The 14,181-nt window shown below is 47.4% G+C and overlaps 1 protein-coding gene and 1 pseudogene across 3 annotated transcripts in view; one reads left to right on the top strand and one right to left on the bottom strand.

Moving 5' to 3' along the window:
- Positions 1-14,170, bottom strand: part of Sh3bp5l (SH3 binding domain protein 5 like) — a 17,558-nt gene extending 3,388 nt beyond the window's left edge. The window contains exons 1-5 of one of the 3 annotated variants that reach the window (XM_021177427.2): positions 13,749-14,170; positions 12,688-13,297; positions 6,724-6,786; positions 6,446-6,574; positions 2,967-3,128 (exon numbers count right to left, since the gene is read on the bottom strand). In XM_021177427.2, the coding sequence (XP_021033086.1) occupies positions 2,967-3,128; positions 6,446-6,574; positions 6,724-6,786; positions 12,688-12,870 (537 nt within the window). In that variant the 5' untranslated portion in view covers positions 12,871-13,297; positions 13,749-14,170. Of the gene's footprint in view, positions 1-2,966; positions 3,129-6,445; positions 6,575-6,723; positions 6,787-12,687; positions 13,298-13,602 lie in introns of all 3 variants that reach the window. The other 2 variants (XM_021177425.2, XM_029483280.1) reach the window with 2 other exon arrangements.
- LOC115032738 lies at positions 3,565-3,665 on the top strand (annotated as a pseudogene).
- Positions 14,171-14,181: the final 11 nt, after the last annotated feature.

Raw genomic sequence — 14,181 nt, 5'->3', positions numbered from 1 at the left:
AAAGGAAAGGAAAAAGGAAAGGGAAGGAAAGAGGAAAGGAAAATAGAAGTGTGAATCAATTGTTTTAAAGACAGTATGATAAAGTCTGCAGGAGACTCACATTCTGTCTAACGTGGGCTTCACAGGAATTTTGGGTTTAAATCCTGACATGACAAATTAGAAAGGCCTGAATAGGCTAAAATGTGTGTGATTTGAGTACTGTGGTTGTTTTACTGTTCCTCTGGGACAGAGGGCAAGCTACAGGTTTCCCTGGTTACCGGCTGAAGGATATGCTGATTTGGGGAAAAGGGTTTGTCTGTCTTTGTGTTTTTGGAAAAGGTGATTGAGGCATTTACACCTTCCAGAGTTCTGTGGATCAGATTTGATAGAGGGAGACCCTCTGAGAACTAGATTCCAGAGAATTAAACAAAAAGGTTATCTGGATGAGACTAAAATTTTGCTTTGAGATTTATATATTACAGACTATACAGCCTTGGTGAATTTCATCGTCAGACATGCTGAACTGACCTGCCTGGACTCCTGATGTCTTGGTTTTTCATCCAGATCCAGTCAGAACACAGACATCAGAGATTGGTCATACAATCATTGGTGTGGCCTTCTTAAGGCCAACCAACTCCCCCATTTTCCCTACCCTTCCCACTCCCTTTAAAATGTCTCAACGCCCATATTCATCTTGAAGAAGTTATGAAGAGTCGTCATCCCAGTTCTCTAAGCTTTGGGGCTGGACGTGGTTATTATAGGTTGCCTTTGATACTAAAAATATTTAAGTACAGGGCTTAGACCCAGTCCTTCTATTGCTGTTATTATAAACAGATCTGAGATGTTTAAGCCTGTGAGTTAAGGGCCAAATAGGAAATCCATGGCTTTGAGTTTATTGTTAGGGTGTTTTCACTTATTTTAATCAGAAATGGTTGAAAGTAGGTAACAGAAAACAGTCCAGATTAGTTCACATAGATAGTTGGTTTTCAAAAACGTCAGAAGTCCACAGAATGTGACGTTTAATGTTATTTATTCACTTGTTGTTGAGACCAGTCTACTCCTGACAGCTTTCCCTGTCTTGGATTCAAAGAACAAACTGAGCATCTTTGAGCTACTCCACTTGTGGCGAAACAGCCACTAGGCAAGAATTGCCTCATTTCATCTACAGACAATATTGTCCAAAGAAAGGACACAATTACATGTTAGTATAGCGAGACAGAATAGGCTAGTCCTTAATATTTCTGTTTCTCTAAGTCTGTCAGATGACCCTGGCCAGTAGGCTAAAGACTGATGTTCCAATGTGAAGTAAGGGACAGTCCAAGTGATCAGCGGTCTCTATAAATTGGCTAAGTTTTGGAAGCTGTGTTAGGCTTCCTATATATTTTCAGTTAAGATCAGTCATCTTGGATTTCTGATGGGGTTGAACAACTACAGTCTCCTAGCCAACCCAGGCTTTTTACAAAGGGGAACAGATTTGAGAGGTTGGTTTTCAGATGGCATTCAAAGCCAAGACATAGCCAGGTGCAGGTCTTTTAGGTAAGGATAGATGACAGAGGTTCCATTTACTTAACAAAGATGATGGACTGGCTGTTAAGTCTCTTGTACTTTATAAATTACAAAATAGTAATAGTTATGCTCAATTGTATCTGAGATAAAATAGTCTTTTAATTGGACAGAAAGGGGGAAATGTTGCAGATAGCCCTGGGGCTAATTATATTTGATGTTAATTCCGTTCTCCAGTGAGGGGTTTCGAACAAGGAAAGAGTCAGCACTCAGGTGACTTCCTGTAAACCTGCTTCCCACGTTAATTTGTAAAATAGAGGAGAGCTGATGATTGGGCAGATAAAGGGAAGGTGGATGGGAAGGTGGGGGGAGAGAGAGGATGCAGAGGAGGAAGAAGAAGCAAAGCGGAGCAGAAGCACATGGCCTGGAGAAACCGCAAGTTCTAAGGGGTCTCATAAGCTGTGGAAGATGGTAGTGTAGCAGTAGATCTGCCCAGTCTAGGTGCACAGCATGTAATCATATTAATTGAGTCGTGTTTTCATTGCTGGGGCATATTAGGGAGGAGATTTACCGCAACAACCTGCCCCTCAGCTCTGCTGATACCGTGGAAAGCTGCCACCACCAGCTTAGTCCCTCCTACACATGGCTGAACACCCTCGAACACATTGCAACCGTGCAGACACCACAGTCTTGAGGAACCCCTCAGTGACAATGGCTTCAGGTCAGGGACAGGAGGCACAGAGGCATGTTGGGTTCTTGTAGCTTCCACAGCCTCCCTATCTGTGTGTGGCCCAGAGCATTATGTGAGCAGGGCCAGGTGCAGGCTCCAGGCCCCTTGTCTCCCAGGCGGCGGCAAACTCATAGGTGCTCCCATCCCTGCGGCTACACCACAGCCTCAGCAACCCTCCCCTCTCTCACTATCCTCACCTCACAAGACCCACCCCAGGACAGGGTCTTCTCTGTGCAGTCAAAGAACTAGAGGCACAGTCACTATCCAGGAGTTGACACAGGCCTGTACCTGCTGAAGGGGTCAGAATAAGCCCAGACCCGGATGCCCATATGCCCATATGCCTAGTTTAGTTTTAGGAGCTTGGAAATGGTACACAAATTATCCCTCTAACACACACTAGCAGAGTGCAGGACCCACCCATGAAGGGAAAACTTTCTGCAAACAGGAACAGGGAACCACAAAGCTGAACCCAGTGTGTGAGTACTAAATCTGGGGCCACTGCCTGGGAGGAGCTCAGGGTCAGCCCCACCCAGAGGAAGAAGGAGTAGACAGGAGGCTTTCTAAAGAGAACTGGAATAATGGAAGCACTGGAGGCCAAGCTGGGCAGGCATAGGACAGGTCTACCTTAAAGGAAACCAAAGCTGGGGGCGGGGGGGGGGGGGGGGGGGGCTGAATTGGGAGAGGGCCAGGGAGGAGAACGGAGGTAAAGGAAGAGCAAGGAACAGTGAAGGGGACCTGCTGGCAGCACCCTCACCTTACAGGTAGCATGGTTGAGCATCTCCTGCCAGGTAGGGTCCAGTCGATTTTTGTCAGCCATGACCCCCTGCTCAGCCACAAAGACCATCTCCCGGGCGGCATTGTGCATGCTCACAGCCCGCTCATACCGCAAGGCCGCCTTCTGTGTCTCCTGCTGGGCCTGTGGAGGTAGAGGGTCGTCAGGATGGGAAGCCCAGGGGGAACCCCAGCCACCCCTGCGATCCCTTGAGGAGGTAAAAACAAGAAAAAGAGGAAGGCCCACTTATAAGTTCAGCTTCATTTCCCAAACCATACTAAGGATAGATGCCATCAAAGCAATATTCTACAGATTAGAAACAGAAGTAAATATTAAGAAAATGCCAGTGGATGGTGGCTACATGAAATCTAGCAGTCACATACATACATACACATAATTAAAAATGAGTATTTTAAAATAAAAGCAATATTTGCATATATCAGGCTATATATAAGATGCTTATCAGATACATGAATTCCTTGTTTAATTGCTGTCTCCAATGTATGTCATTATGTGTAGGCACATATTCCAAAATCTGAAAAAAATCTAAAATACTTCTTAGCCCAAAATTACAGTAAAGCCTGCTTCTCAGCTCATTGGCTAAGATCAGGTATAGTACCTGTTATCAGTTCAACATCTGATACATGCTATGCTCAACCTGAAATTACAGTAAGAGCTATTCAACCAGTGCTAGCCAAGCAAAACCCAGAGGCTGATCCTCAGCTTCCAGTTATAGGAGCGTAACAAAAAAGTATGTCTTACAAATGGAAATGGCTTAGCAGGGCCTGGTGCCTCCTCACTCACACCTTTATCCCCACCATTTGGGAGGCAGAGGCAGGCAGATCTCTGTGAGTTTGGGTCCAAGCAAGCCTATTCTACACAGCAAGATCCTGGACAGCCAAGGGAAAAAGAAAAGAGAAAAAAAGGAGAGAAGAGAAGAGAAGAGAAGAGAAGAGAAGAGAAGAGAAGAGAAGAGAAGAGAAGAGAAGAGAAGAGAAGAGTCCTTGGGCTTTTAAAGTATGACACAAGGCTAAGGGTATGGTTCAATAGCAAAGCAGTTAATGACTGAGCCATTTCTCCAGCCCCACAAAGCATTTCATTACCAGAAGGTGGCTCTCTAGAGCTCTGGTGTTATGTCATAATACAGTTACACAGATAAGATGAAGGAACAAAGACAACACATATTATATGACCCCATTTTTATAGAATTCATAACAAAGTGGTTTTAAAACAAAAAAATATATATAGAGAGACAGTAGTAAGGGAAAGACTGAATGTTTCGCTGCTGATAGCATCAAAAGCAACAGACTCCTGGCAACTAGCACACCAGTTTCTAGAGCTGGCGTGAACATACGCTGGGCACACACAGCATTAAACAGCCACATGAACCAAGAATCAGTTCAAGGACTCTCAGCTCTTCAAGCTGAGAAGTCAGATTTCTCATAGAACCTCATCGATCTTCTGCACTTCTCTAGAAACAGAAATAGTTCACGCATTTGACAAAGTGACGCATAAATTACCAAGTCAAAAGGTTGATAAGAGATTTATAAACAGATTATTGAAAACAAACAAACAAAAACCCTACCAAATTTAGCAGTATTAGTTAAATATATATAAATTCAAAAAGAATTTTAACATTCAAGCCGGGCGTGGTGGCGCACGCCTTTAATCCCAGCACTCGGGAGGCAGAGGCAGGCGGATTTCTGAGTTCGAGGCCAGCCTGGTCTACAAAGTGAGTTCCAGGACAGCCAGGGCTATACAGAGAAACCCTGTCTCGAAAAACCAAAAAAAAAAAAAAAAAGAATTTTAACATTCCTGAGCGAAGAGCGTTTGCTTTCAAACGGATGCAAATTATCAAATTACATGGCTTACAGCTAAGTCTCTCATATATGCAAACGTAAGAAATATCTGGACGCTAAGGGATGGGCTGCTGAGGGGTGGGAGGAGAATATCTGCTTTCCCCTCCTTGCTACAACTTCTATCTATTACTAATTTATATATAATTACTAGCTTGTCATCAAATTTAATTGGTTCAAAATGTAAAACTCTGAAAAAAATGCACATTACTAAGAAGTATCTCTCATATTCAAAATATGAGTGTACAATGGCTAGACTGAATGAAATTTGCATTGTAAGTAATAATATGGTGAAACTATAGTGTAGAAACCATATGGCTCACATATTTTGTGATAAACAAAGACCTATTCCCAGTAATAATAGTAAATATTAATGCAGTTAAATGACAAAAAAAATCAAAACAGAGGATTATTGAGCCAGTACATGGTGGCACAGCCTTTAATCCCAGCACACAGGAGGCAGAAGCAGTCAGATCTCTCTGAGTTTGAGGCTAGCCTGTTCTACATAGAGAGCTCTACTACAGCTAGTGCTACATAGAAAGACCATGTCTCAGAGAGAGAGGGAGGGGTGATATGGGGGGAAGGAGGGAGAGAGGGAGGGAGGGGACACTAGGTACAGCCTGAATCCTAACTATTTAAACACATCAGCAGGTGAGGCCTGTGGGTGGTACTCAGCATCACAGTTCTCATCTGCTGTTCCCAAGACTCTGGGTTTGATTCCAGCCCAAGGAAAGACAGGAGAGGGGAATGAAGAGGAAAAGAAGGAAGAAAGAACAAAGCTATCAGTGGGACTGAACAAAATTTCTAAACAGGACCAATGCCTCCACCCAGTCATTTCTTGACCATGAGACATTTTCTTACATTTATGTATTTATTGTATGCATGTGTATGTATGTGTGTGCCTCAGCACAAATGTCACACCAAGCATGTGGAGGTCAGAGGACAATACACAGGGGTCAGTTCTCTCCTTTCACCATGTGGATTCCAGTGAATGAACTGGGATCGTCAGGCAGGAGGTGCCTTTATCCACTGAGCCATCTCACTGGCCCGATGAACCCATTCCCTACAACTTTTAAGAACCTCAACTCACAGGCTGTTCAGAGCATGGCCATGTCCTTAAGTATGGTGTTTTATTCCCCATTCCACACAGAGACTGAAGACAGACAGACCATGCATCCCTTCCTAATGAAAGGTAAAACTGCCCTAGTTCTGTCAACTTGACATACACAGCCGAGAGACACCTGAAAAGGGAATCTCAGCTGAGGGACTGTCCAATCAGACTGGCCTGTGGGGATGTTTATGGTGGATTGTCTTGATTGTTTCCCTGATGTAAAGGGGACCAGCCCACTCTGGGTGGTACCATTCCCTGGGCAGGTGGTTCTGGTCTCTACAGGAAAGCTAGCTGGGTATATGCCTTCAAGTGAGCAAGCAACAGGCTTCCTCCATGGCTCTGCCTCCAAGGTCTTGCTTGAGTTCTTGCAGTGACTTCTATCAATGGTGGACTGACCTGGAAGAGTAAGTCACATAAACTTTTTCCACCCCTAAGGTCCTTTGGGGCATGGTATTTGTCACAGCAACAGAAATAAAACTAAAACACAGGCATACCTCCTTAGCCAGTCGTCGAGCCTCATAGTAAGGTCGGGCCTTCTCAATACAGCTCCCCAAGTGAGAGCCTTGTGTATTAAGCTTCCTGGCTGACTCCTGCAGGATCCTCCGATAGGTGGTCCTGGCCTCCTGGCAAGGAATGTGGAAAACAAGCATACATGTCACAGAACCTCACTTCTTCGACACACCCCTTCCTCTACCACTGTCTCAATATAGGAAAACACGAAAAGAGAACTCTCCGGAGAGCAACCCAAGGCTGTGAGAAGAGAGACACTCACGTCTAGCTGTAGCTCCACCTGGTTGATTTCCTCACTGGCCTGATTCAGATGTTCCAGCTCCTCCTGCCAAAGAAGCATGGGAGTTAGAGCAGAAGGAAGCAACCGCAAGTCAACTACAGAAAGTCCCAGCACACTGGGGAACGGGTGAGTCACTTAGAAGAGGGCACCCTGTCTAGGCCCCACGACAGTCTCATGTGATCTTCATGGTTCCACTTAACTGAGTACTCCAACCCCCATTGCAGGGATGAGGAAACTCTAGCTCCGGGAATACTGTGGCACAGACAGCGGGGGGGGGGGGGGGGGGGGGGGGGGGGGGGGGGGGGGGGGGGGGGGGGGGGGGGGGGGGGGGGGGGGTGAGCCTTACTCTCCACTAGCGCACATCTAGCTCTCCTCTGAGGGAGGAGTCCTAGGAGATGAAGGACTCTCCTCCCAGGGCCAGGAGGGCCACTCACTCAGCACATGCTCACTACATACTTCCTGGTCAGTACTTGGAGAAAAATGTGGAACACAGGGCTGGAGAGATGGCTCCGAGGTTAAGACTACTTGTTGCTCTTGCAGAGGACCCAGGTTTAGTTCCCTGCACCCACATGGTAGTTCACAGTCATCTGTAATTCCATTTCCAGGGGATCCAATGTTCTCTTCCAGCCTCCAAGGGCATTGCACGCACATGGTCTACATACATATACACAGATGAAGTACATATTCAATTGTTTAAGACATCTTAAAAAGAATGTAGAACACAGCACACAGAGGTGGTGACCCACATCTGTGAGCCACAGGCTCTCAGCAGCAGTCAATCTGTGTGAAGATGGGCACAGGTGCCCTGTAGGCACTAGGGCCACCTACCTGGGCAGAAGGCCAGAACAAGATGCCTGAAGCACATCTTTCTAGCAAGAAGGCAGAGAAGAGCAAGTATTCCAGTGGAGACAAGTAAGGCAAAGGAAAGCTATATTTATTGTGTTCCAGGTGAGAGAAAAAGGGAGACAATGCAGGACACAGAAACACCAGGGCTTGGTGCATGATCAAGATAAGGACCGGGTAAAGGTGCAGGAGGGTTTTTCACCTCTTAGACAAAGACAGAAACCCAGATCCCATCCAATACAGTACAAGTTTTCCTATCTATTTATTTTCTAAACTATGAGTATGTGAGAGGGAGAATGCATGTGAGTGGAGGTGCTTGCACAGGCCAGATACATCAAATCGTCCTGGACCTGGAGTTACAAATGATTATGGGCTGCCCAACATGGGTGCTGGGAACTTAACTCAGGTCCCTGTAAGAGCAGAATATGCTCCTAACCACCAAGTCATCTCAGAAGCCCCACCCCCCCCAACCCCCACCCCCCCACCCCCGTGCAACGTTGTCCTGGCAAGGAGGAATCTCAGGGGAAATCGCTGGACATGCTAGTTTAATGACTCACTGATGTCTGGTCCTGAGAGAAAATCATGGAATGACCCTGCCTCTTTCCGTGATGTGGCATGGAGCTGGAGAGGGAGCTGGCCACAAATCATTCTCACTTGCCTAAGAAAACACATCCAACCCCAGGTTCTGATGATCTGAGGATACTCCTTAAAAGTCTAGGGTGTGCCAAGGGCTCTCTATCTGGAAATTCCAGGTACTTAGTTACAGGTTCTACAAAACTGGTGCTCAACTCCAGGCTCTGCCTTCACCATCCCAGTCTGCCTGCTACTCATCCGTGACAGACATTATTAGATGGCAACACCACCATCTTATCCCATCTGCATAGATTTGATGTTGGCTCCCACTCACCTTACTTGGCCCTCCCAGTGGAACCAGGAACAAGGACATGAACCCAGGCGCAGCCTATCTCAGAAGAGCCATGAACCTGGCTGATTCTCTTTGATAGAGCCATTCACAGAACAATATTGTGAACTCACACAGAATGGTCCATTTTTCAAAGGCCATCTTTTAAAACACTTTAAGTCTCCTAGCTTAATGTCCCTAGGGCTGAGATTAAAAATGTGCAGCAGCATTGCCTGCTGCATGCACACCTTTAATCCCAGCACTTGGGAGGCAGAGGCAGGTGGATTTCTGAGTTCAAGGCCAGCCTGGTCTACAAAGTGAGTTCTAGGACAGCCAGGGCTATACAGAGAAACCCTGTCGGGGGGTGGGGTGGGGGGTAATCAAAACTGTGCACCACCACAGCCAGCTATCCACCTAATATTTAAAAAGTAAAAATAGGACTGGGTATGGTGGCTCACACTTTTAATCCCAACTCTTGGGAGGCAGAAGCAGACAGGTCTGTATGAGCTCAAGACCATCCTGATCTATATAGCAAGTTCCAAGCCAGCCAGGGCTACAGAGTAAAACCCTGTGTTGGTTGGGTTTTTTTGGTTTGGTTTGGTTTCTGGTTTGGTTTTTAAGTTAAATATAGGAACTAGTACCCCTTACAATTAAAAAGAAAAAAAAAAAATCCCTGCTGCCAATTACAGTGGCACCCACCTGTAACCCTAACATTTGGAAAGCTGAGGCAGAGAGATATTAAGTTCAAGGTCACCCTGAACAAAAAAACAAAAAAGTGTGATGATCAATCAGTCTGGTGCTCACAAAGCTCTGACAGGATAAAGGGAACCCCCACACACACCCCCCACACCCCCAAAGCCTGATGAACAAAGGAAGCAGGAAGAAGCAGCCAAGCTGAAGCACCAAGGCAGAGAGGGCACAGTGGGAGTCACTGAGCACCCAAAGTACTGTGTGGACAGTCAGCAACACATTCCATTTGGCCTGCTCCACTAGGAACTCCTGGCACTCAGCGAAAATGGAATTCAAGGAGGACAAGGTCTGAGTCAGCATGCATCGTCTGTCAGAAAGCCAGCAGCCAGCAGCCAGCAGGAGGATGACCTTCTTGGGGCACTCTGGACACATTCCCAGAATGCCAGGCCACTGAGTCAAAGCATGGGTGCTTGACTACAAATGTTTCTGTTCCACTCTTGGACGCTCCTGGTCCTCTTTGACAAAGCATCGAAAGGCCCAAGCAGATGATGAGTCAATAGGGCCAGGGTGATGACTGTTGTTTTAGTTATGCCAACACTTGAAGATGAGAACTCTGAGGTTGCAACGTCACCCTGAAGAATTGGGAGTTAAGCAAGTGTGTCCAGGTATCCTGGCGGCACAGACCTATAATTTCAGACTCAGGATGCAGAGACAAAAGGATCAGGAGTTCAAAATCAGCATGAGCTATGCAGTGAGCTCAAGACCACCCTAGACTACATGAAACACTGTCTCACCAAAAAAAAAGAGGGGGTGGGGGGTGGAGAGCATAGAAAACCTGAGAGGCCAGGCCCATCCTGGCACCACCAAACCGTTTGACCAACACCCTCTTTCCAAAAGCTGGAGGACATGAGGAATTCCAATGATCCAATGAGACCCTGATGGAGACACAGCCTTTTCTAAAGGGGTAAACAAAGACATACTGCAGGCAGGTATGGCCTAGTCTCCCTTTACCTCCAGAGAGATCACACCAGATGACATGAGCTACCTGCCTGTCAGCCGTGGAAACCCAGCCCCACATCAGACAGCCTCACCCTGAGGATAGTCATTTCTGAGAAATTTAAAACACTCTAAAATAGGTCAGAGCCCCAGCTCTGGGCCACCCATGCCCAGTGGACCACTAGGAACTGGCTGGGCTTTCATTTCAATCTTATCCTAGTCATGGAAGTAAGGGAAAATGTGTTTTAAGAGTCTTTTAGTGGATCTTGATGGATCTGTTGATGGAGACACATTAAATATGCGGATCTAGAAAAACAGATACTCCCTGAAGGAGCTGAAGCACATTTGCAAGGCATGTGATGTGGATCACTATCAACACTAAAATGAACTTCAGGCCCTAACGCATCTCCTCAGCACCCAAAAGAATATTAATACAGAAGGGCAAACGTGATCTCCACCTGAAAACTGTGGTGTGCCTCACGTCATGATGCTTTTTCCAATGGCAAACTCTAAATCCCTGGTGAGTCTGGAGAACCAACCGACGCGTGCCTGTGTCGTCAAATGAGCCTTCCCTCCCAGTATCAGCTACAACATGTCCATAAATGCCGTACAGCTCTGCAAGAGAAACAAGGGTCTCGATGGCCCCCTAGTCCCCATCCCTCTGCACGCTCACTGGAGGCAAAGTAGACCTTATGCATTCCCGAGACATTCCAACACTGCCAGAGCTCACTGACAGAACTATGATGGCAGAAATGTCACATCTATGCCATCGCTACAGTACACAACTGCATTTTTTTTTAATCTCAAATGACTGTATTTCCATTAGCCACAAGTGTGCCTCTTCAGTCTACTACCTTTGCCTATATGATTACTGAAAAAACACACAGAACAAGAGGTTGATGAAAGATAGCAGGAGAGAAGGTATTGCCTGCGCAGGACGAAGGATGTTTCTGGGAGGTGTAAGAAGTGTATTATATGCCCTTCTCCCCGTGAAACAGAGAGCTCCTTCTTAACTCAGTATCCGTAATCTTCCAGACCCATGTGCACAGTGAATGGGAACTGTGCATACCAGACAAACCAAGTCCCTCACTTTACTGACAAACAGAAGCTCAAAGAAGTTAACGGTTTCACAAATTCCCAAATCATGGAACGTAAGTGACTTGAATATCTTTTTGACTTCTTTTTTTCAATGCACTCTCTCAGTGGAGGACAAATCCTCAGAATGCATGAGAGAAGAGCTGAGTTGTTTTCAATGTAGCATCTTGAAGCACAGCAGAAATAAATCACTGACTCATGCCAGAAAAGAATAGCTCGCCAATGCTCCACTATAAGGTCACAAACAACCCAAGGAGCTGAGCTTCAGTATACACACACACACACACACACACACACACACACCCCAGGACCAGATTTACTTTCTTTGCAATTCACTGGCACTACCCAGTAAGGTTTACTGAAGGAGAAGCCCAAGAATTCAAGCTCTGGGATGTTCTAGCTACCTAGAAGGAGCTCGATCAGTTTCCCAGTAACAGAATCTCAGATGCAACCTATCTAAATAGCAGCCCTGGACCCCAAACATACAGCACGTATTAGCCATTATCAGCCCATATCAGAAACTTTCCCATACAGTCCATTTAGACAGTACCCTGAAACATGACAGATAACTAAGCTTGTCCTAGCCAACCATCTCCTCCACAATGACCAGTCTTCCTCATACCAGTTCCCTGAGTCTCTTACACAACCATCTCTCTGGTTTACCAACTAGACTGTGCACATTCCATGACAGTAAACTGTCCTGACATTTTTTTGGTAAGCCCACAATTCCAAGAGCCAGAAATATATATTAAGGACCAATCACAACAGAGATAAATCCTTGCAATATAAAAAGTTTCCTGCTGATCATGGTAGCACACACCTAATTTAATCCCAGGAGCAGGGAGGCAGAAGCAGGCAGATCTTGGAGTTCTAGGCCACCCTAGTCTACAAATCAAGTTCCAGGACAGCCAGGGCTACACAAGAGAATCCTGTCTCAAAGAGAGGGGTATGGGCAGGGGGGAAGGGAGTTATTTCCTTACAGACTCAAACCTTACCGTGCCTTTCAAATACCTGAAAGGTCTCACAACTCAAAATGATTCTGAGAGACATATCTAAGAAGGTAAAAGGTGTGTGGGGGGGGGGGGGGGGGGGGGGATTTCCTCAGCCTCCAAACTGCCTCCCAGTCTCAGTCATCTCCTCTTGCCTCCAGGATATGTAAGATACCTGAGCTAGCAATCTTTTTGCTTATTCAGAAAGAAGAACAATGAGTGGTTCTATGCCCCAAGCACTCAGGCAGGGTCCCTGCTCTCCATCAGCACTTGTCACACTGAACCGCCACATTTTGTGTACATGTCTGCTTTCCTTTCCCACCCCTGCCCACTGTGAGAGAGGAGTCTAAGGCCTCACTTATCCCACTTATCCCACAGCTCTTCAGCAAGTCTGGCCTCTGGCCTTCCGACCTCCTCCATCAGCCTTCTCACCTGTATCCTAGGGTCCAGTTCTTCCTCCTCCCTAGGGGACAATTTGGTCTCACTGCTGTTGCTTCCACTTCCTCCAGGCTCCTCTGCGACCGGGCTCCTAGGGACCTCATCCTCTACCACCTCTGACCGCAGTTCCCCCTGCGGAGTCTCCCGGCCCCCTGCAGCCTTTTTGAGATCAGCCATGCTGGCTGGAAGAGGGCAAAGCCCTATGCACAAGAGAGGGCTGGCATGCTGGGAGCAGGGCCCCAGTTTGAGGCTTCCTGGGCTTTGGATGGAACAGAGAAGGGTTTTCTCTTCTCAGAGGCCGAAGAGAAGCAGCACAGATGGGCCTGGCGTTCAGTTAGCGGCTGAGCTTCGAACTGCTAAGGAGGTCCTTATAACTAAAGCCTCGTCTGTGCAAAAGTTCTTCACACCTCACCACGGGGAGTCCACCAAGAGACCCCAGCAGCAACAGCTCCAACTCAAGGAGCAAAGGGGGCCTGGATCCTGGGCCGACGCCTGGGAAGAGGAGCACCATTCGGGAGGGTGGAGGCAAGCGCCTCCAGGCTGTGGTGGCAGATGGAGAGAAAGCTAAGTCCAAGCAGAGGGTGGGAGATGCGCCTCTGGGGAGCTGCAGGAGAAACAAAGGTCGAGTTACATAGGATGTCAGCATCAGAACCTTGGCCAGCAGCCTCCTCCGCGTCCTGGGTCTCCCCAAGACATCACTGGTTTCCCAACACACACTCTCGAGATCCGACCCGTCCCCCACCTCAACTTCTTTCCTCGGGCCTCAAGGACTTTAGGTCCGACTCTGCTCGCGTCCCTGTTCCCTCCACAGTCCCTCCCCTTCCAAACTTCCCTCTGAGCCCCACCCTCTCTCCTCCACACCCTTTTTCTACCAAGCCCGTCCCCCCTCGGTCCGGCTTTGCAATTCACCTTCTATCCCCCAACCTTGCCTCTCCAGCCCCGGGGGCCATCTGAGCCTCCAGGCTCCAAGCGCATACTCTTCCGCGGACCCAGCGTCTGAGTCCCAGCCATCCCACGTAACCAGGCGGAAAAAAAACTCCCCTTCCCGGCTTTACCTCAGTTTACCTTGCTTTACGGGGAGCGTCTACGGAGCAAACAATCTTCCCCCTCCCTCCGCAACAAGACCGTCCAACCAAAAACGCCCTGGCGGAGAGGAAACGGAAATACGCCATCGCGTAACAACGCTATTTTTTTCCTCTCTGACAAGTATTGCCCGGTGTAAGCTCAACGCTCGGCGTGCTAAACGTTCAGGGTCCGTACAAGATGGCGCCACTCTACATCCGACGTTGCCTTTCCTAGCTCCCAGTTCACCCGCCAGCCAAGTCTAAGTGAAATGAATGCATGAGTAAGAGTTTCTGAGGAAAACTACAGCAGGTGATGGAAATCGATAGTCCCTCCCAATTCGAGAAATGCCAGCAATAGTGTCGTACGCGGGAGCGGCCATCGATGCTTTAGGAACAGAGGCGGGGCTAAAAACAGTCACTGCCT

Source organism: Mus caroli, chromosome 11 (assembly GCF_900094665.2).
Source record: "Mus caroli chromosome 11, CAROLI_EIJ_v1.1, whole genome shotgun sequence".
NCBI lineage: Eukaryota > Metazoa > Chordata > Mammalia > Rodentia > Muridae > Mus > Mus caroli.
The sequence above is the reverse complement of the archived record's forward strand: the minus strand, read 5'-3'. Positions and strand labels throughout refer to the sequence as shown.